The sequence below is a fragment of the Antechinus flavipes genome, chromosome 3, assembly GCF_016432865.1.
Source record: "Antechinus flavipes isolate AdamAnt ecotype Samford, QLD, Australia chromosome 3, AdamAnt_v2, whole genome shotgun sequence".
Classification (NCBI taxonomy): Eukaryota; Metazoa; Chordata; class Mammalia; order Dasyuromorphia; family Dasyuridae; genus Antechinus; species Antechinus flavipes.
The window spans coordinates 418815182-418838242 of record NC_067400.1 but is presented as its reverse complement, the minus strand read 5'-3'; the positions used below and the strand labels follow the sequence as shown (position 1 = coordinate 418838242).

Below are 23061 nucleotides of genomic sequence, written 5' to 3'. Positions count from 1 at the left end.
CAAATGAAGACAACTCTGAGGTACTACTACAAAACCCACAGATGGGCTAAGGTAACAGAAAAAGATTATAGCGAATATTGGAGGGGATGTGGGAAAACTGGGAGACTAATACATTGTTGGAGGAGTTGTGAGCTGATCCAACTATTTTATAGAACCGTTTGGAAATATGCCCAAAGGGCCATCAAACTATGCACACCCTTTGATCCAGTAGTGTTTCTACCGGGCTTATATGCCAAAGAGATCTTAAAGGAAGGAAAGAGACCCATATGTGCAAAAATGTTTGTGGCAGCCCTTTTTGTAGTGGCAAGAAACTGGAAACTGACTGGATACCCATCAATTGGAGAATGGCTGAATAAATTATACTATATGAATGTTATGGAATATTATTGTTTTATAAGAAACAATTAGGAGGATGATTTTAGAGAGACCTGAAGAGACTTACATAAATTGATGCTAAGTGAAATGAGCAGGACCAGGAGATCATTGTACCCAGCAACAGCATATTATACAATGATCAATTCTGATGGACGTGCCTTTTCAACAATGAGATGATTGAGGTCAGTTTCAATGATCTTGTGATGAAGAGAGCCATCTACACTCAGAGAAAGGACTGTGGGAATTGTGTGTGGTTCTCAACATAGCATTTTCCCTTCTTTTGTTGTTTGCTTGAATTTTATTTTCTTTCCCATTTTTCCTTTTCTTATTTTTCTTGTGCAAGCAAAATAATTGTATAAATATGTATATCTATATTGTATTTACAGATATTTTTCCATGTTTAACATATATTTGAATACTTTGCCATCTAGAGGAGAAGGTGGGGAAGGGAGGAGAAAATTGGAACACAGGGTTTTTCAAGGGTCAATGTTGAAAAATTATCCTTGTATATGTTTTGAAAATAAAGAGTTCAATAAAGAAAGAAAATGTAATAGTATCAAAAAATATAATCACACTGAAGAGATTTACAGTAATAGGGAAGCCTATAAAAGTTGCCTTCTATCTCATAATGAATTCTTAGATATTGATTCTTAATTTGTCTCAATTTGTAATAAATTTGTATAAATTTATATAAATCCATCCAAACATGGATCATAGGACTCTTGTGTCTGCTTGCTCTTACGCTGACTTATCAAATAATTCTAGGATCATAGTTTCAGAATGTGAATGTCATTCTATATATCTTAATTTGTCAGATGAAGAAATTGAATCCCAAAGTGGATAAATACCTCTTGCTTATGGGCAAAGAGGTAAAGTAGGAGAATCAGAATTTGAAGCCAGCTTCTTTGAACATCTAGCATTCTTTCTGCTATTTCCATGACAACAGAAGCATTGGAAGTTACTGGACATAACTAAAAGAGCTCTTTAAGGCAAAGACAAATGAAAGCAAGAAAGCAAAAGGGCAGATAAGCAATTAACGCCAAACAGGAAGAAACTTTTATTTATTCAGTTTTAATTTTGCTATTAAAAGGCAAAAACAGAAGTATTACCGGAACCATCTTGCAAACCTTCTTGCAGCCTTTACCAGTAGTGATCTTTGCATAGGTGATGGTCTCTTATTTTTTGCATCTAGGAATAAGAATAATTCAGCAAGTAAAACATTGAAAACTACCTACATCTATGAATAAAGAACAATAATATTCATAGCTGGGTTGTGAATCATATCATTATGTTGGAGGTGTGCATGATATAGTATCTAGAGCACTGTATTAGGGAGCAACGAATTCTGGGATCTCTACTCTATGTGACTAGCTAGTTAACTATTCAGTATTCACGAGTTTCATTCTTTTCACTTACAAAATGACTTCAGGATTGAACAAGGTAACTTCCAAAGTTCTTTCCAGTATGAATCTACAATGATTTATTTCATGTAAATATTTGCCATTTTCTTTTCCATTTAAGAGTAGATTTAGGAAAACAAAAACATTAAGTCCACTAAAGAAATTCAATCAGCCTAACACCAATTTAACCAGGTCATGTTCATGGTAGTTAGCATGAATAGTCAATGAAAGTCAAGTAAACAAAAAAGGTAACAATTATCTTAATTAAGATAGTGCTTTATCCACAAGTTTGATCTCTTGTAAGCTTATGTGAGCAAAGCTCATTGTTTTGGGACTCTCTTAACTGGTGAAGATCAATGTTCAATGGGGCAGAGCTGGTGAAAATGACAGAGCACTTTGGTCTCTTCAAGACTCTAGTATTTTTCTAGCTCTGCAGTTGCTTCAGTCACTTCTGTTTCCCAATTTCAAATTTAAGATGAAAGATGTCAACACTATTTGAAGTTGCCTAGGGAAAAGACTCAAAGAACAGTAATGAAAGGAACTTGAGAGGTTCCCACTTTTTTGCACTTGAGACTTGGAGGAACTTTTCCATGAGTGAAATTCAGGACTTCAATTGAGCTGAAGTACCTTGCAGAACTTCTTCCCTCTGCATTCTTTGTTATATATTCTCCTATGTACGCTTTCTCTGAATGGTATTTTGCTTTGATTTGGTTAGATGAGTTTTTTGGCTATTGCTATGTGTGGTCATTGTGAAACTGAACTTGATAGGAAGGAGTCAAAGCCTTGGATCCAAAGCTCGGGGTTGTCCTCCTTTCCCCATAATGAAACAATGATTAGAAAGTAGCTTGCATTTGAAAACCATATCCCTTAGACTAATAATTCTTAAGAGAGCAGATATATATATGTAATTCTAACCCATTACCATCTTTCTCTGAGGAGAGCAGAGAAGACTAAATTCTGGCTCCAATATCCTGTTTCTCCTCCTGTTAGCAATGAAAATCTTCCTTGGAGAATGGAGTGGGACAAGGGGAGAAGAGACTAGAGAAGTATATTCTCTCTTTTTTCTTCCTCTTCCAAATTTTAAACATTTTTATTTAAATATTTAGGTTCCAAATTTTATTCCTTCCTTCTTCCCTTTTCTACCCCCAACCTGAGATGGTAAACAATCAGATAATAGGTTATACGTGTGCAATTATGTTAAATATTTCCATGTTTAGTCATTTTGTATAAGAAGACTCAAATAAAAGAAACAAAAGTGAAAAAAAAACGTTTCAGTCTGTATTCAATCACTATTAGTTCTTTGTCTGGAAGTGGATAATATGTTTCACCATTAATCCTTTGTGATTGCCTTCGATGATTGTATTGTTGAAAATAGCTAAGTCCCATCCATAGTTCTTCACTGAACAATGTTGATATTGTGTACAATGTTCTCCTGGTTCTGATCACTTCACTATGCACCAATTCATGTAAGTCTTTCCAGTTTTTCTTAAGTCATCCTGCTTGTCATTTCTTACAACATAATATTATTCCATTACAATCATATACCACAACTTGTTCAGCCATTTCTTAATTGATAGCTATCCCTTTGATTTCCAATTCTTAGCTACCACAAAAAGAGATGCTATATTTACATACAAACAGGTGCTTTTCCCTTTTTTGGGTATCTTTGGGATATAGACATAGTAGTATTATCTGGCTCAAAAGATATGCAGTGTTTTATAGCCCTTTGGACATAGTTCCAAATTCCTCTAGAATGTTTGGATCAATTCACAACTTCACCAACAATGCATTAGTGTCCCATTTTTTCCACATCCCCTCCAACATTCAACATTTTTCTTTTTTTTTCATATTAGCCATTCATAGGTATGAGGTGGTACCTCAGAGTCGTTTTAATTTTATTTTATATTTCTCTGATCAATAGTGATTTAGAATCTGTTTTCTATGACTCTCACTTTGATTTCTCTGTCTGAAAATTGCTTGTTCACATCCTTTTACCATTTATCAACAGGAGAATGATTTGTATTTTTATAAATTTGGTTCATTTCTCTATATATTTGAGAAATGAAACCTTTATTAGAAATACTTGTTAGGAAAAAAAAAACTACTTTTCTGCTTTCTTTGTAATTTTGGTTGTACTGGTTTTGTTTGTGCAAAAACTTTTAAATTTTATAAAACAAATTATTTTAAATATTGTAATGCTCTCCACATCTTCTTTGGCCCTAAATTCTTCCCCTATCCATAAACTTGACAGATAAACTATTGCATGATCTCTTAATTTGCTTCTGGCAGTATATTTTTTTGTGTAAATTATCTGTTCATTTTGACCTTATCTTAGTATATGGTGTGAGGTATTGTTCTACACAACACCTTTCTGTTATACTATTTTCTACTTTTCCAAGCATTTTTTTGTCCAATAATGAGTTTTTATTCCAGAAGCTTGAATCTTTGGGTTTATTATGTATTAGATTGCTCTGCTCACTTACTATAATGTAATTTGTACCTAATCTGTTCCACTGAGCCACCACTCTTAATTCTTAACTAGTACTAGATTGTTTTGATAATTATCACTTTATAATAAGAGCTTGAAATTTGGTATGGCTAGATCTTCTTTCACATATTTTTTCATTTGATTCCTTTGGTATCCATGGACTTTTGTTCTTCCAGATGAATTTTGTTAATATTTTTCTAGTTCTATAAATAACTTTTGATAATTTGATTAGAATGGTACTGGTTATAGGTGAAATTGTCATTTTTATTATATTGGCTTGGTCAACCCATGAACAATAGTTACTGAGTTTCTCTTGGCAGATAGATTCCAAGTATTTTATATTGTCTACAGTTATTTTAAATGGAATGTTTCTTTCCATCTCTTGATGCTGGACTTTGTTGGTAATATGTAGAAATGTTGGTCATTTATACAGGTTTATTTTGTATCCTACAACTTTGTTAAAATTGTTAATTATATCAAGTAGTTTTTTAGTTGATTCCCTAAGATATTCTAAGTATAAAATCATATCATCTGCAAATGATAATTTTATTTCCCCATTGCCTATTCTAATTATTTTAATTTCTTTTTCTTCTCTTATTTCTATAAGCTAACATTTCTATAGTACATTAAATAGTTATTTGATAATGGTCTGCCTCCTTTTGAACTACACAATGATACTTCTTTGAGACAAGCTTTTGCAACATCTGTACTAATAACACCTATACTTGTTTGCAAAGTTCTAGGCTTCATGATCCAAACTAAGAGTTCAGATATACAGTGCTCCATAGAAGCTACATTTTACAGTGAACCGTATGCAAATATTGTCATCAAATAACTAGGATAGTTATTCTCCATAGCTTTCTCCATTTTATTACATATCTCAAATGACATTATCTTAATGACATTAAAACTATAAATATTCTTCAATAATGCCATGCCTTTAAAAATGACCCCTAAAATAAAGCGGGAAGCATATAAGTTCAGGCTTACCCAAATTGGAAGATTCATGGATCTCAATCATTCCTCTGGAAGAGTTTATGGGTGGATAGTCTTTTTCTTCCAACTTTGGCTCCATGTCCATCCTAATTCTGTTTTTCTTTTCATATATTGATAATTTAGCTTCAGCTTCTGCGATCTGAAATTTTAAAAAATCCTTCATTTTCCAATGATCCATCTTATTTTTTATTATCTTTACTTGCATACCTCATATTCCTGAGTAGCTGATGTTATCTCTGCTCAGTGTGTCTTTGCACTATTTGTTCTTCAGTTAACTTACAATTCATTCACTCTTCAGAAATTTATTTACCTAAAAGTTTCTTATCTATCCTCTGTGGGACAGAAAAATTGAAAAGACATGGTTCTCTATCTTTGAGAAATATATAATAATACAGTAATGAAATTGAAGATATATAGATACATACATACAACTAAAAAAAATAACTGCTCAATGAATTTTGCAACTCCTTATAATAAAAAGAGACATTGGGGAGACTATTTCCAGCTAGAAGAATATATTGGATATAGAAGATTTATATTCAACTTCTTATAAAAAAGGTTGAAGCTGATAAGATTTGTAGAGAAGAGTTGAGAAAGTTTGTGATGTTTTTCTTCTTTATAATATAATAGTTCTCTCTGGGAGAGTGCAGGTTTCTTGGGGAGGTTTTCTGGAGGCAGCCTTAGTTGCAGTTGAAAGTAATAATCACCTCAAAACACAGCCAGGTGATAAAAGTTCAGATCTTTTATTGTCTCCAATATAGCCCGGTTACCTTAGAGGGCTATCTCTCTGCTTGGTTTCAAGAGCTCTTGCAGCTTTATCCTTTGCTTCTGCCTCTGCTTTCTTCAGCCTCCAGACCCAGCACCAAGTTGAATCCGTCTTGCCTCAGAGAGGGCTTCTGGCTCTTAATCTCCCAGAGTGCTTCTCTCCGACCCCAGACAATGTCCTGAAGTAAAACTCCTCACTCAGAGAGGGCTTCTGGCTGAACTCACTTGACGCTCCCCTCTCAATCTAAATTCAGCTGAACTCTCCTAATTGAGCCTCTGCTTTCTTCTTATATATCAGAGAGCGGGATTATGGGTTTTCTCCCATAGTGCTCTCTGGCTCTAAGAGCCAGAGGTGAATTCGGATATCTCATACTAAACCCTGAAATCTCCCAAATGTGTGAACTCCAATGAGTAAAGGTATGAACACAAGCATTGTATCATTGTATTGTTCTACTTAGTACCTTGTTTCAGGTTCTGGCCCCAAACATCATCTTGTAAGATTAGATCAATAATCTATCAACTCTAATGAGTTAGCAGTTTGTAACGATTCCAACACAAGTTGACTTTTCAGGCAAAAGGAATGGTGTAAGCAAGGGCATGGAAGTAGAATGAACAAAGCACATTTGGAAAAAAGTCAAATAAGGCAAGATATTGCAATATCAGATTTGTTAAATTGCATGTGAGAAGTAGGCCTGGAAAGACTTATTAGGGGTCAGACAATGGAAGAGTTTGAATTTAGATTTTGTTTCATTATGCAACAGGGATTCATTTCCAGTTTGTGAGCAGAGAACTGGGTATAATCCTAGAGAGCACAAAGACTTTTTACATAATAGTACCAGTGTCAGCAATCTCTGAGAAATTCTGAAGAAATACCAGAAAGCCTAGATGTGAAGATGTCCCCAGTGTCCAAAAGGAGAATTTTTTTAAAAAAAGAATTTCTAGGAAATCTATCATATATGATATGATATGAAATATATGAAATTGAGGTAGTGGAGCCAAGATGATGGAGAAGAGACTTATTATCTGAGTTCTCCCTAATGTCCCTCAGCTCAATACCAAATCAAGCCTTTAAACTGTTTTTGGAATCACAGAACCCATGGATATTTGGAACATAACAAATTTCCATCAGAAAATATAGAAAGAACTTCAGAAATGGTCTGTTTAAATTGGCTCAGAGGGAGGCAGGCTGAGCACAGGTGCAGCACAGAGACCTACGGCAGTGTGAGATCCATGTGCCAGAGAATGTACTGGAAGGAATTTACAGCAGTGTTGGCTAATCTGTCCTGGTTGCAAGCTGATGGAACAGCAGAGTAGCTGTGAGACATCCAACACAAATACTAGAGGCAAGTAGTGAGCCTCTGAACCCCAGAATAACACAAGACTTCCCAGCACCAGAAGTCAGCAGCACCAACCAAGTGCAGCCACTGTCACCTCTAGAGGAAGCTTGGACAATCTCCCCTTTACCCTAAAAGCAGACCTCAACCTTTTTTTAAAAAAGTGAGCAAAAAGCAAAGAGAACTTTGACCATAGATAGTTTTTATGGAGAAAGAGAAGAACAGATCTCAAACCCTGAGGAGATTAAAAGCAAATCATCTCCAGATGAAGCTCCAAAGAGTGATTATGTATTGGTTCCTATCTCACAAGACTTTCTTGGAAGAATTAAAAAAGGATCTTAAAAGAGAGTTAGGGACTTATATCCCAAAGAGATCTTAAAGGAGGGAAAGGGATCTACATATGCAAAAATGTTTGTGGCAGCCCTTTTTGTAGTTGCAAGGAACTGGAAACTCAGTAGATGTCCATCAATTGGAGAGTGGCTGAATAAGTTATAGTATATGAATGTTATGTAATATTGTTGTTCTGTAAGAAACAATCAGCAGGCTGATTTCAGAGAAGCCTGAAGAGATTTATATGAACTGTTAAGTGACATGAGCAGAAACAGGAGATCATTGTACATAGCAACAAGAAGACTATATGATGATCAATTCTGATGAACATGGCTCTCTTCAACAATGAGATGACTCAAACCAATTCTAGTTGTTCAGTGAGAGAGGATTGTGGGAGCTGAGTGTGGACCACAACATAGCATTTCTCACTCTTTCTGTTGTTTGCTTGCCTTTTTTTTTATCTTTCCCAGTTTTTTTCTTCTTGATCTGATTTTTCTTGTGCATCAAGATAACTGTATCAATATGTATGCATATATTTGATTTAACATATATTTTAACACATTTAACATGTTTTGGACTACCTGCCATCTAGGGGAGGGGAGAAGGAGGGGATAATTTGGAACCGAAGGCTTTGCAAGGGTCAATGTTGAAAAATTACCCATGCATATGTTTTGTAAATAAAAAGCTTTAATTTAAAAAAAGAGAGTTAGAAGAGAAATGGGGAAAGGAAATGAGAACATTGTAGGAGAATTTGGAAAAGGAAACACAAAAATTATCTGAAGAAAACGCCTTACAAAATAGAGTTAGTGAAATGGAAAAAGAAAACAACTAACTCCTTGAAAAAAAGAATTTGTGAAATGAAATCAATGGCTTGAAGATAGGTTAGAATTTAATAATTTAATTTAATAATAGTAGTAATAGAATAGAATATAATAGGATTTAATAAATTAGAAAGGGAAACCCACAATAACCAAAAGCCTACTTGAGTTGTCTAAACATTTCACATTCAAAAACCAAGATCTTGGTATAAAATATTTAGCTTAAAATAATTTCCTTTTTCCTCATTGCTATCATTTATACCATCAGCTTCCTAATCCCTTACATTCAATTTTTAATCTTTCATTTTCAGTGCCCCTCACACCCTATTCCATGACCTACTTATTTGTAAGTGCTTTACATCTTAGCAATTTTCCCAAGCCATTCAATTAAATTCACAGTTTATGTACATAGACTATAACTTCCACTTCTGTGATTTTGCCCACTCCATTTCGCTCACCTGGAATGCTTTTCATAATAGCACCTACTTCTTTGGGTAGATGAGAGGTTCAAATGAGATAATGATTGCAAAGAATTCAGCACAGTGCTTGACACAAAATAAGTGCCATATAAATGTTTGTTGTTATCATTTTTCTTCTTCTTCTTCCCATCTTTCTACCAATCTAGTCACATCAACTACTTTCAAAGCCAAACTTTAAAAACCTTATGTATCTCCAAAATATTTTCCAGAATTATTATCTATTCTTCTTCCTTTCTGAGCTTAAGAATTCAAATGGAAAGTAAACAAACTAGCTATATGGCTTTTAGCATATTATTAGCTGTCACGCTGTGTATTCATATACATAAAATTAACTCATGGTACTGGGGAGTTGGAATAGCTATTTTCAAGGCTATTACTAATCTTATGGTATCAGTTAAGTGTTATCAAGTTTACTTTTTATTATCTAAGAAATCCATCATAAGCAGAGTAGTGATTGTAAAGATTGAGGAAGATTGGTTTTAAGAGAATGATTTGAAAGCATGGAGGCATCAACCATTCCCCATGCAATTATGTGATCATGACAAATCTCTACTTTTTCAATATATGGGAATGAGTCATGTAGAATCTTGACTTGGAAACACAGTTATGAATCAATAGTGAATACATATTACTAATAGCACTTGAAAAGAATATTATGCTGTTTTAAAAAAATTCTTCCCTGACTCAGAATTCTAAGGAATAAAAGTGGCATTTACTCTCTTCAAAAAAATTCTTGTTTTTCCACTTCTCATCAAAACTACCACCCACTCCCACGTCAGGAACATTGCTTTTATTCCTTTCCTATGTATCTTCTTTCTTTTCTTTTTTTCTCTTCCTTTTTCCTTTCCTCATCCTTTATTTTTTATTTTCTTTCTCCTCCTCTTTTTCTCTTTCTCTTTTCTCCTCTTTTTCCTTCTCTTTCTTTCTTTCCTCTTCCCCCCTTCTCTTTTCTCCTTTTTTCTCCTCCTTTTCCTCTTCTTCCTTCTCCTCCCTTCTTTTCCTCTTCCTAATTTCTTGTATCTCACAACTTTCAGGAGATTGCATACAAACAGGTCCTCTAAATCATTGTGTAATAGAAATGGGAAAAATTCTCCATGAATTGAACTGTCTCACCGTGGCATATGCTGTTTTGAGGAATTCAGTATCTTTCTGAACTTTCTTTTTCAGAGCACTTTTTGTTGCTAGTTCTCTTTTTTTGAATTCGATTTCTCTGGAAAAAAAGAAAAACCAATAATGTGTTATAAGTGGAGAGAATGATAACTTGAGAGTCAAGAGGCTTGGGGTCTAATATATTGGATTACAACTGCAACTTGTATAATTCCCATACTGATATTAGTTATTTGCTTCTGTATTACCATTATTATTTTATCCATTTATCTCTATATAGCTACATCCTTTCTCTTTTATTCTGACAACATATGTTTCTATGCACTATTTATTCTGGGTTTATTTTCCCTGCTGCTCACATTAATTAGCAGAAATATTTCTAGATTTCTTTCTATTATTTTTGCTAACTGATTGTAGTTTTTGGCATTTTTCCTTTATATTGATAATCTAGAATTTATTCAGATATTTTTTATTTGTCAGGCATTTCATGCTTCTCAAGGTTTTGGCAATAATATTATTCTACTATAAATATATTTGAACATGTACTACTTTTCTTCCATTTAGTATATTCCCAATAAAGGGATCTATGTCAGAGACATAGGCTTATATGCTGTAAATTTTGTTAGGTTGACCAGAATATTACTACATTGCACTCTAAAGACATTCTATTATTTTGCAATCTTATTTGTAATAGATGATAGTGTACCTGGTTCTCCAGAGTGATGCCAGAGTTGAAGCTTCATAATTTGGGGTTTCCTTTTCAGTAATTCTGTTAGTTTCACCTCTTTCCTTTAGAAAGGAATCATTTTTAGAAAGAGATAATTAAAATATAAGGTTAAAGGGAACAAAAGCAAATCTTTTTTTAAAATACCAATCTGAGACTACTCAGCATGAACTTTTAATATCTGTAACTCAAAATGATTTTTCAAAATTTAAAGAGCAAGCATGGCCCAAAGTGGAGATATGAAAAGTGACTGCCTTCTCAATTTCTTTGAAGAGAGCTGGATGGTATACAGATATGAGACATTACATTTTCAGATGTTTTTCAAGGTAGTGATTGGTTTTGCTGATTTTTTTCCTTTTCTTCCTCTTTTTTGTTACTTAAAAATTATTACTTATAAGGTATGGGTTTCTTGGGAGAATGAAAGAGATACTGGGAGAAATGCTGGTGATTGTATAAAATAAATGATATCTATAGAAATTAAGAAAAAAAAACTTTTAAAAATTGAGGCTATTTCAATAGTCCAGGCAAGAGATGTTATGATCCTGAGCCAGGATAATACTGTTCATGTGAGCAGGAAAAAAGTTAGGATGCCAGGGATGTTGTAGAGGCATAGTGGGAAGATTAGTTGATTGATATAAGAAAATGAGGGAGAGTAAAGAGTTTGGAAATGACTTTTAGGGAATCAATGGGTGACTAGCAAGAAAGTAGTGTCCTCAATAGAAATAGGAAAACTTGGTGGACTAATAGGATTTGGAGAAAGATAATGACTCCAATTTGTATATCTTGGTACAGGAGGTAAATTAATGCATATTGATTGTATGGGTCTGAAGCTCAGGACATTGATTCTTTCTGGATCTATGGATTTTGGAGTCTTATTTGAAATTTTCAGGGAGAAATGATCATTTAATCAAATGAGATCATCAAGAAAGAAGGTGTAGGACGAGAAAAGATTACATGAAGTAGAATGTGGGAAAACACCCAGATTTAATGAGTAAGATATAGTAATCCAGGCTAGAGGAATAAGATATGATCAATTAATAATAGAAACATCAGGGGTTTCAGAGCAATCAAAGGTGGGAAAGTAATCTATATGTGAAAGGGAAGATCCACAGTGTAAGAAGTGGTAGAGAAAGGCAAGGAACTACAAAGTTTGAGAAAAGACCATCAGATTTAATTAATAGTTATAATGTTAGTAAACTGAAGGTCAAGATTATTAGTTAAAAAAATAGAAATTAAAGGGGCCCCACCATTACTATATCTCACACTGTATCATGAAACATTCATCATCAAAATTATCTGGTAGTGGTTTTAATGATATAAAAAAAATAAAAGGCAAATGGGTGGAACAGATTGAATAATCAAGACCTTAGAAGCTAATAAACCCAAAAGTCAAGTAATCAGTGAGCCTGAGAGCATGAATGAATGAGGATGGGGGAGGGGAGGAGAGAGGAGGAATGATTCTGTTTTAGAAAAACTATAGGGAAAATAGAAAAGCAGTTAGGCAATAATTAGGTTTAGAATAGCATCATACAGTATTTATGAACTCTGATGGGATAAATAGCTTAAAATAGGACTGATGCTAAGTGAGATGAGCAGAACCAGGAGATCATTATACACTTCGACAACGATATTGTATGAGGATGTATTCTGATGGAAGTGGATTTCTATGACAAAGAGACTTAACTGAGTTTCAATGGATAAATGATGGACAGAAACAGCTACACCCAAAGAAGGAACACTGGGAAATGAATGTGAACTATTTGCATTTTTGATTTTCTTCCCGAGTTATTTTTACCTTCTGAATCCAATTCTCCCTGTGCAGCGGGAGAACTGTTCGGTTCTGCAAATATGTATTGTATCTAGGATATACTGCAACATATTTAACATATATAGGACTGCTTGCCATCTTGGGGGGGGGTGGAGGGAGGGAGGGGAAAAAATGAAACATAAGCGATTGCAAGGGATAATGTTGTATAAAAATTATCCTGGCATGGATTCTGTCATTATAAAGTTATTATTAAATAAAATAAAATAAAAATAAATAAATAAATAAATAGCTTAAAATAAAAAATATTTAAACATCATGGAAAATAGGAGTTTCTTTCAATATATGAGTGGGGAAGATATCTGCAATAAAATAAGGTATAAAGGTCATCATAAAAAACTAGACAATTTTAACTATGTTACATTAATAAACTTTTGTATGAGCAGAGTCAATACAACTTATAAAAGAAGAAACTTTAAGCTGGGAATCTCTTTTGAATTTAATTTCTCAGTTGAAAAGTCTGCCTTTTCAAAATATATAACAATTTTGGTTTTTAAAGTCATTTCCCCCTAGTAGATAATTCATCCAATAATAATATAAGGACACTTTCCTCAAAGAACTACTAAAAACCATCAACAACCATTAACACAACCTCATGAATAGGAAGGGAAATAGATCAACCAACTGCTTTTTTCATTTCACGTCAAATTGGCAAAAATGATAATATATGGGGATAGATATTTTGAAGGAGCTATGGGAAGATAGACCAACGATTAGCAAATTATTAGAGGATATGAAATAAACCCAACAATTCTGAGAAAAATATTTGGAATCATATGAAAAAGGTCATTAAATGTCCTTATCCTTTCATTAAAAAAATTTTTTGAAGCAGTTAGGGACAAGTGATGCATAGGGTTACACAGCTCTCAAGTATCTGAGGCCAGATTTGAATTGAGGTCCTCCTGATTCCAGATGCCAGTGCTCTATCAATTGTACCACTTAGAAAGGACATTAACCTATGTCCTTTTAATCATTAACTTCACTGTGACAAATATGTACTCCAAAGAAGTAAAAAAAAAAAAAAAAAGATTTCATATACACAGTTAACCTTTTTTTGGCTGGAAACAATGTAGGTATAATTGTCCATTGAAAAGAGATTGACTGAATGAATAGTGGTTTATTAATATGATATGTTTAGTTAATGAAGAAATTAGTTAATGAAGTTAATTATTAAACATGTTATGTGCCAGTCACTGTGATGAGCTCTAGGGATACAAAGAAAGGCAAAAGCATGGTTCCTTGCTCTCAAGGAACTCTTTTTTATTGGGAAAAATATATCAAAAACTGTACATACAGCAGTATAGAGCATAAATGGAAAATAATCTCATAAGAAAGGTATTAGTCAAGGATGACCATGATTGGCCCTAAATATGGAAGGAGCATTCCAGAGGATTATTTCAGAAGGCTGAATTTAAGCTGAGTCTTATAGGAAGTCAGGAAATCCTGGAAGTAGAGGTGAGGAGATAGAACATTTCAGTGTGTGTGTGTGTGTGTGTGTGTGTGTGTGTGTGTGTGTGTGTGTGTCTGTGTGTGTAGCAGTCAATGAGAAGGCATGGTAATTGTAAAATGGGAATATAGTTTGTGAGGAAGGGCAAGAAATCTACTGTCTTACTGGATTTTAGAATACTTGGAGAGGAAAAAGGCATAAAAAGACTGGAAGAACAGGCCATGCATTGCAGGATTTTAAAAGCTAAAAATAGGATTTTATATTTGATCCAGGAATCTCTAGCATTTATTTAATAGGGCAGAAGTATGGTTAAATCTTGATTTTAGGAAGATCACTTTGGCAGTTAAGGCTAGGATGGATTGGAATGGAGAGAAACTTTGATGTAAGGAAAGGCTGTTGGAATAGTTTAGGGAGGAAGTAAGGGAGGAGAGCATGCATCAAAGAGATGTCTGAGGAGATGGAAAAAGGGGGACATTTAAGATATTGTGGAAGTAGAAATGGCAAGTCTTAGCAGGACACATGGGACGATGACATTTGAACTCATGGGAGCTAATGTGATCACCAAAAAAGCTGTTGTAGAATGAGGAGAGAAATAGGATTCACAATTAGTGGGCACAAGTGGGATGTAAACTCCAGAGAAAGAGATGGACTAATTATATGGGGCAGGGAAGGAGCAGATGGAGGTGGTATTATAAAACCTAAGGAGGAAAGACCATCCAAGAGAAGAAAAGGCTTGATGGTGTCAAAAGTTGCAGAGAGATCAAGTTGAATAAGACATGAAATAAGAATTAGATTTGAGGAATCAATGGTAGGTAACATGAGAGTGCCATTTCAGTGTTGTAGAAAATGACAAATTCGAAGAATTCAGAGATGCAGAATGATGCAGAATGAAATTAAGAACAGATTATTATAAATAACTAAAATTAATGTAGACAAAAACATCACTAAGAGGTTGCCATTCTCTTAATTGTATTGAAAAATCTTAGGACCCAGAAAAAGAGAAAATGAAAAAGTTTTCTCCACTTAATAGAGTGGCTAAAGAATAGTTACAGAATGTTGCATGTTCTGTCAGATACAGTTATATTGGCAGGTTTTGTTAACTGCTGTTTATTTATTTATTTGGTTGTTTTGCTGAGGCAATTGGGATTAAATGATATACAGACACACTCCAAGGAACTGCTCAGTGATAATTGTATGGGATAAATCTGGAAAAGACCAGGCTGTGAAAACAAAATGCATCAATGTAATTATAAAAAAAAAAAAAAAACAAAGAAACCCAGTGTGGTGAGTTTCTAGATATTTACTAGCCTGTTTCAGACTATTGCAACTAGGAACAGAGATTTGTTTTATAAATGTTATTTTTAATAATGGAGAATAATGAATTAATTGAACTTTTACATCCTTTATAGGCATTTCATTTAATACCTGTTTGGCTGAATCAAGGAAACCTCTTTTCCTTTCTTCCTCTTTCATTAAGTGTTTGATGAGTTGCTTGGTGTTCTCAGGTGACTCGCGTCCAATTTGAATCCTAGTCACAGAATAGCCCCGTTAAGTTTTATGACCATAGAATAGTAATAGGAATAAATTGAACAGACAAATATATCAACTTTCAGGTTTCCAAAAATCTTTTTAGATAGATTAGCATTTAATTATCAAGAGAATACTAATTTATCATTAAAGATAATTCAATCAAAAATTATCTCCATTTATGAAGTCGAGATGTAACTGGGCACTTTTCCCTCCCCCCTAGGCAATTGGGGTTAAGTGACTTGTCCAGGGTCACACAGCTAGGAAGTGTTAAGTGTCTAAAGACCAGATTTTGAATCCTCCTGACTTCAGGGTTGTTGCTCTATCTACTGAGCCACCTAGTTATCCCCAAAAATACTAGGCACTCTGACAGAGAGTATAAATGGATCCTAAAAGTCGCATTGTTTGTTATGCAAAATAAAGCTAATCATATTTAACAACAAAAACCAAAGCTGGGGAGAGAAATGCTTATTCCATAATCTATCTTTTCTTCTACTTTTGCTGTTTTTACATAAATTGAATAAAATTTCAATACAATAGATAAAAGTAGCATTTTTTTGTATGACAATGAATGCAGTAAATGTATTTACCAGACACTATGTTCCATTTTTTTAAAAGTAGAGTCAATTTCTTCTTTGGTTAATCCTATTAGACTTGTACCATTGACATTAATGATTTGGTCAAATAATTGGAACCTGAAAAATACAAAGACTATTGTTCATATTATCAGTAATGACATCTTCAGAGATTAGATTAATAAATCTATGACCCAGAATTTCAGGGTTGTGAGTGCATCCCCTTTATAAACATAAAACATAACTTCTGGACAAATTGCTATTAGGTTCTGAGATTGTCAAATTTGGGATGGTCAAACAAATTCATCACCATGTAGTGAATTTGGGGATCACCTTCCCTAAACTTATTTATTCAAAGTATGACAAACACAAAATCAATCACTAGCTCCATGTTCAGATCCTTTCCAAGTTGATAGAAAAATCTAATGTCTCCCCCTCTTCTGGTATTGTCTTTCAGAACCCAGAATCATCTTCACTTCACATAAGTGAGGCATAAGAAATGGAGTGTTCAATTGAGAAACAGATAAAAATCACACACATAAAACAAGTCTCTCCCTCAAGAAATATGGATTTTTTTCAATTTCATCATCACAATATTGTTAAATTAATATTTATAATCATCATATTTATCTTTTAAATAAAAATGTGAATACTCTACTCAGAAGTTGGGCTCAATTATTCCACTGAAAGAAGCTTCAACTCCCATATAAAAAACTGGGGGCCTAAATGAGAAGAGATTGTCAATTGACAAGCTAGTAGAAGGCACTTCTGGTGAAACTGAACAGAATAAAAAATGTGATAAGACCCAGAAAAAAACTCTCTTGAGCCTGAGACAAGGGCATCTTAGCCATGTATCAATCATATCCTACGTCAAGCACAACCAAGTAGGCAAAAATATAAGGATAATGCAGAAATGGTTGTATATGTTGAGGTGAACTGTGATGAAGAAGCTCCTTGAGTGAGAATTGATAAATAACATTAATATTTTCTTTCACCTTAATATATTATTGATGGTTAGTTTCATTTGGAAAATTTTTGTCAGAAAGAGTCAGCTCAGAATCTGATTTCTATGAATACTTGGCAACATGTTGGAATTTCTTACTCTGATCTTTTTTCAAGTAATTGCTTATGATTTGTTTCTGGTAGTACTGTGTATGTTCAAATAAGTATTATATTTTGGAAGCTTGGACTTGAATTAGGAATTGATTGTAGTCCTATCAAACTCTAATTATCTATACTTATTTTCCAAGGAATAGGGCTATCCTGTCTTCTCAACTAACTCAAAAAGCTGAAAAACTGTATGTATATGTATCAGATTGGTTCTGTAAAGCTCCTAAAGGCCTTACAAATGATTAATATTCAAGTAGTAGATGATTTTGAAGTGGAATGTTAGGAAGAATGGGAAGGTGACTTGGGAAGAATTTATAGATACATTCCATGACATAAATTTTTTTTTGTCTAGCTCCTGTGCATGTTTACTAACATGATCCAATTCGTGGAAATTGAATAGATGCCCCTCAATTGGGGAATGACTGAATAAGTTTGGTATATAAATGTATTGGAATATTATTGTTCTATAAGAAATGATGAGCAGGCTGATTTCAGAAAAGCCTGGAGAGTTTTACGGAAACTGGCTAAGTGAAGTGAACAGAACCAAGAGAACATTGTTCACAGTAACAGCAAGATGGTGAATGATCAACTGGCACGAACTTGGTTCTTTTCAATAATAAAGTGATTCAAGGCAATTTCGAATAGGTTTGTGATGTAAACTAGCACCCATATCCAGAGAGAGAACTAGGAAGACTGAATGCAGATCAAAGCATAGTATTTTCACCATTTTGTGGTTGGGTAGTTGCTTTTTTTTTTTTTCTCTCATGCTTTTTTCTCCTTTGATCTGGTTTTTTTTCTCAGCATGACAAATATGGAAATATATTTAGAACAATTGTACACCTTTAATCTATATCAGATTGTGTGCTATCTTGGGGAGAGGGCAGAATAAAGAGAAAAATCTAGAACACAAGGTTTTGCGAAGGTGAATTCTGAGTTTTATCTTTGTATGTATTTGAAAAAATAAAATGCCACTAAAGTAAATAAAATGGTTCGTTTCAAAACATTCCCAGGTTCCCCTGCAAAACTTAAGTTATATAGAATTATAAGATCAACTCCAAGCTTACTTTCCAGATTTATGTGCTGCTCCTCCTTTGACAATTTCCATGATAAAGACACCTGGTTCCCTCTCCTCCTTGTCTGCTGGATCATAGAAGAGACGAATAAGGATTCCCAGTCCCTTTTCATCTAGAAGTACAAAAACTCCAGATGATGTCCCAAAGTATTTAAATCTGTGCCAAGTTATTAAGATACATATTGAAATGAACCAAGTGGAAATTTCCTAGCTAGTGAAATGTTTGAGTTCTACAACTTTATTGGGAAGCTAGCCATTTGTAACTCAGATTGTACTTCTTCCATAGCATTAAGCTCAATTTCACAAACCTTTACTAGGTACCTACTCTAACCTTGGGCTCAGAAGGAATAAGGATGGATCAAGACACTGAGTTGGAATTAAGGAATGTACAATCTACTAAAAATAGTATTATCCATAATGGCCTCCAGGCAGGTCTACTGTTTAACTAGAATTGTAGCTGATCTAAAGGATCCATGATAGTCCTGGGCAATGAGTTCCTAGGGCAAGGACAAGTTGAGAATGAGTTCATCCAGTCTTCAGTAGGCAGCTACAGCTCCTGTGTCTCTTTCAGGAAAGGGTGCTACTGGTTAAGAGAGTGAGATAGCAGCTGGATATTTCTGTTGGAGGGTATGGAAGGCATGTTCAACTTGTGATGAGTCTTATGTCTTAACAACTGTGAAGTTAAATGACTTGACCAAGGCCACATATGCAGTAAATAAGGGAAGGGAAACTTGAACCCAGATTTAGAAATCTGCTTTTTATCCATTACATCAAGGCTAACTCTCATGTAAAATATGAATTTATAAAAATAAATTTCATAACTCACCTTTTTCAATTTGAAAAGAGATTAACTCCATTTTACTGAGTCTTTGCATTCTTTGCCTCTTGATTAAGGCTTGTTGCACAGGGCAATCCCAGATCTCACTTGAATGGGAAATCAAAACTTTTTTTAAAAACAGGGTCAACTATATTTGCCATAGATAAAGTTATAAACATTAATTCTTAGTAAAAATTCTCATTTTCATGATTGAGAAATTCATTTTTAAAAAATCTTTTGTCATAGCAGACAGCCCCCTCTCTCCCCAAGAGTAATTTTTTCTCAATGCATTTCATCTATTTGTATACACTTTATTATATTTGTGATTTTAAAAGAGCTAAGGTCTAATGAAGGGAAATTAAGTCCAAAGGAATTTATAATGTAGAAATATCTCAAGTGATATTTTCAGTACATAAATGATGATAAAGGCATATGGAATAAAGGTTTATCTCCAATGTTAGGTTGGGCCATCACATACACACCAGATTTGGTCTTTCTCTGATGATGTCTTTAGACTCTAGCTAAATACTCTTCTTCTACCACTATTCTTCCTTTTCCATATCTCCCTGGAAATACCCTTCTGATTGCCATACCCTGTCTGATTCCCTGACACCTGTTTGCCTGTGAATTTTGGAATTTTAATTGGAAAATTAATGAGACAGATCTGAGCAAATTTTTTCATTTCATTTTTTTCATTACTTCCAATGAAATATCTATTTCCCTCTTATGTTCCCCCAATTGTCCTAATACCTTGGAAGAATCATGGATGCCAGGAAAACTCAACTGTATAATGTCACAAGTGCTGGGGAGCAGAACTTGGACCATCAAAGAAACTCTTGGAGATTATTTTAACCTAAACTCACAGACTTTCATCTGTACCCATAGGTTTTGTTAAATATCTTAATCAGACTTTGCTTGGCTTTTGCTAACTGTGAAGTTCTGCAAGAACCTTATTGTTTTTCCTAAATCTTTCTATAAATGTCTCATTTGACAGATTTATGTAGTTAATCCATAATAGAATTTTCAAAATTCTTTCTGCTTATATTTATTATTCCTTACACCTTAGCTGCAAAAATAGACAAGATTTGGGTTCCCCAAGTTTTGTGATACACATATAACATTATATATAGTACATACATTTGTGCATGTGTATAACACAAATACACATAATATGTACACAGAACATAATATACATATTATCTATATGTATACATGCAAAGTATCTGTAATATATACATGGAAGGAGAAAGAGATGCAAAAGAAAAACATATCTGAAAAAAATCATGGTATTCTAGACCATAGAGCTTGCAGAAATCTTAAGTGATCCTTAAGGCAAACCACACCATCAGAATTACTTTCTTAATAAACTTTAAGGTAGACATTGAAAAACAGAACTTAGATTACCATGAAGGTGCTCTTGAGTCAGTGGAAGTCAGTCAAGAGCAAGGAAAGGCACCTTGTCTGCTACCTTTCCACTTAGGGCTCTTTCTAGGGGGCTGCTTTCAGCCTTAACTTTCTGTTCCCCAAATTCTGCTCTCCAGTTCACAAGCATCCTTGCTCACATCATTGTACCAAATCTACTTAACATCTTCTCCACTTAGGGCTCTTCCTGGGGGGCTGCCTTCAGCCTCAACTTTCTTTCTATTCTCCAAATTCTTCTCTCCAGTTCACAAGCAGCCTTGCTCACATCATTGTAACAAATCTACTTAGCCTCTTCTTCATCATTATACGTGATTCTCTTCTTCTTAATCATTATGATTATCTTTTTCTTCCCGGCTTCATGTCTCTCCTGTTGTTCATCCAAAATCATCTTTTCATCTCCATCTCTTTTCTTTATTCTTCTTCTTCTTCCTTGCCTTCCTATGCTCTTTCTATGCCTTGGGCTCTTTCTTTCTTTCTTTCTTTCTTTCCTATGCCTTGGGCTCTTTCTTTCTTTCTTTCTTTCTTTCTTTCTTCTTTCTTTCTTTCTTTCTTTCTTTCTTTCTTTCTTTCTTTTTTCTTTCTTTCTTTCTTTCTTTCTTTCTTTCTTTCTCTTTCTTTCTTTCTTTCTTTCTTTCTTTCTTTTTTCTTTCTTTCTTTCTTTCTTTCTTTCTTTCTTTCTTTCTTTCTTTCTTTCTTTCTTTCTTTCTTTCTTTCTTTCTTTCTTTCTTTTTTTTACCACTGGAGTCCTAGTCTTTTTTTTTCTCCATTTTCTCCCTATTAACATGGAACAGTTCATTCTACTTCTTTTACTTTTGGTCTTTTAAGATTCTCCTCAAAACTATATTCACTTCAAAGTGCTCCTGGACAAAAGCAATCTTTATCCTGCCTCACAATCCTAAAATTATCCAATCAATCTCACAGTGTCTTGTTTTTCAGCACAAATCCAACATCTCCTTTTCCATTCTGATAGAATATCAGAAGCTATCATCCCTCTTCCCACTTTCCTTAGCCCCTTTGCCCTTACAATCTCAAATTATAAAGTATGTGATTAAATTTTCAACAAGGAAAAGTGAATTCACAAAGAGCTTGACAGGGAACTATTTATAACAACTAGAAAATAAATGTTTGGTAAATAAAGTAAGCACATACCTAGTTCCAAAATGCCTCAAAGTTCCAATGAAATGGGGATTGATCAGACACCAAAATTCAAATTCTTCAAAACACTGCTCACCAAAAGCACCAAACATTAAACCATCCCTATTTGCCACTCCACCCACATGAAACACAGCATAAAGGGAATTCTAGTGATGCCTCAGTGATGTCTTTGAGCAACAATGCCTTATCTGTTACCAAGGAAATAAAGAATAACAAATACTTTATGATGTAATTAGCTCCAGAAGAAAGAACAGCAATAATAACAAATAGTGTGACCTTTGATTCTGTGGCTCAGGGAGGGAAGAGATCAAGTCTTAGATATGAGCTGAAGTGAGTTTCGTTGATCCCCCAAAGACCCCAAGCACATTACCCAACAGTCATCAAACTGAGGCAATATATGCTAAGTCATCTGTTTTTGGTATCGAGGTTTAATCTTCAGTTACCTGGTATTTTCCATTCTGTAACTGCCTAGTAGCCCAATAGCTTTGAGTGTATATACATTATATATAGTTTACCTCTCTAATTGACTGCATTTGTACACAAAGTTTCTCCCATTTTTCGTTTGGTGCCTTTTGTTTTAGTTTTTTACTTATTCCACTAGAACAATTTTAGTCTCAAGTTTTTCTCTAAGCTGGCCAGAATCAGCCATTTTCTACATATGCTTTCTGTCTAGTGGTCTAAAGACTTGCCAGGGAAAATTTTAACTTCTAGAATCATATAAATCCTTAATCTTTTATAGGTATGTCTTATCAAGGAAATAGATGATCCTTCTTTCATTGATATTTCTAAAGCAAGTCAAATTTGTTCCTTCTAACTTAATGGTGATTTCCTTTCTTGTTTCATTTCCCCTTTGCTCCACAATAAAAGCTCCTGGCCATTGTTCAGAAAGGAAATTTCCCTTTTTCCTAACAATGTCAGCAAAGTAGTAAAATATTCCTGAAATTTCAAGTTAATATCCTTTTTGATATTAGATATTTTCACTGTTTTATGAAACACAGTCTTTATTTTGTTGTCATGGTCCGTGGTAAAATACCACATTGTTGGTAGGCAGAAAAAGCATCTTCCATGCTGACTTCTATTAATACTCCTCATTTTAAAGGTGACAAAACTGGGTGTCTCAGAGAGGAGATGATGTCTTATAGGATTACTTCCTAATGTAATATGTCATCGGCTTGGTAGGAAATGAGATTAATAGCATTCTGTTTTGAGCTTTCTCTTCCGATGACATGAGGAAAGAGCTTTAAATTTCGTAATAAAAAACTTGGGCTGGGACCCCAGATTTGTCCAAGAAAAGA

General features: G+C 34.1%; 1 protein-coding gene across 1 annotated transcript; it reads right to left on the bottom strand.

The window, feature by feature from the left end:
* Positions 1 to 1408: 1408 nt before the first annotated feature.
* LOC127557785 (neurabin-2-like) lies at positions 1409 to 21936 on the bottom strand. The gene is made up of 9 exons (XM_051991097.1): positions 21761 to 21936; positions 19199 to 19296; positions 18365 to 18485; positions 16206 to 16310; positions 15514 to 15616; positions 10799 to 10881; positions 10099 to 10195; positions 5254 to 5398; positions 1409 to 1563 (listed from the first exon to the last, which is right to left on the bottom strand). Exons 1-9 carry the CDS (start codon positions 21856 to 21858, stop codon positions 1481 to 1483), a joined length of 933 nt encoding a protein of 310 aa, XP_051847057.1. The 5' UTR covers positions 21859 to 21936; the 3' UTR covers positions 1409 to 1480.
* Between the last annotated feature and the right edge of the window lie 1125 nt (positions 21937 to 23061).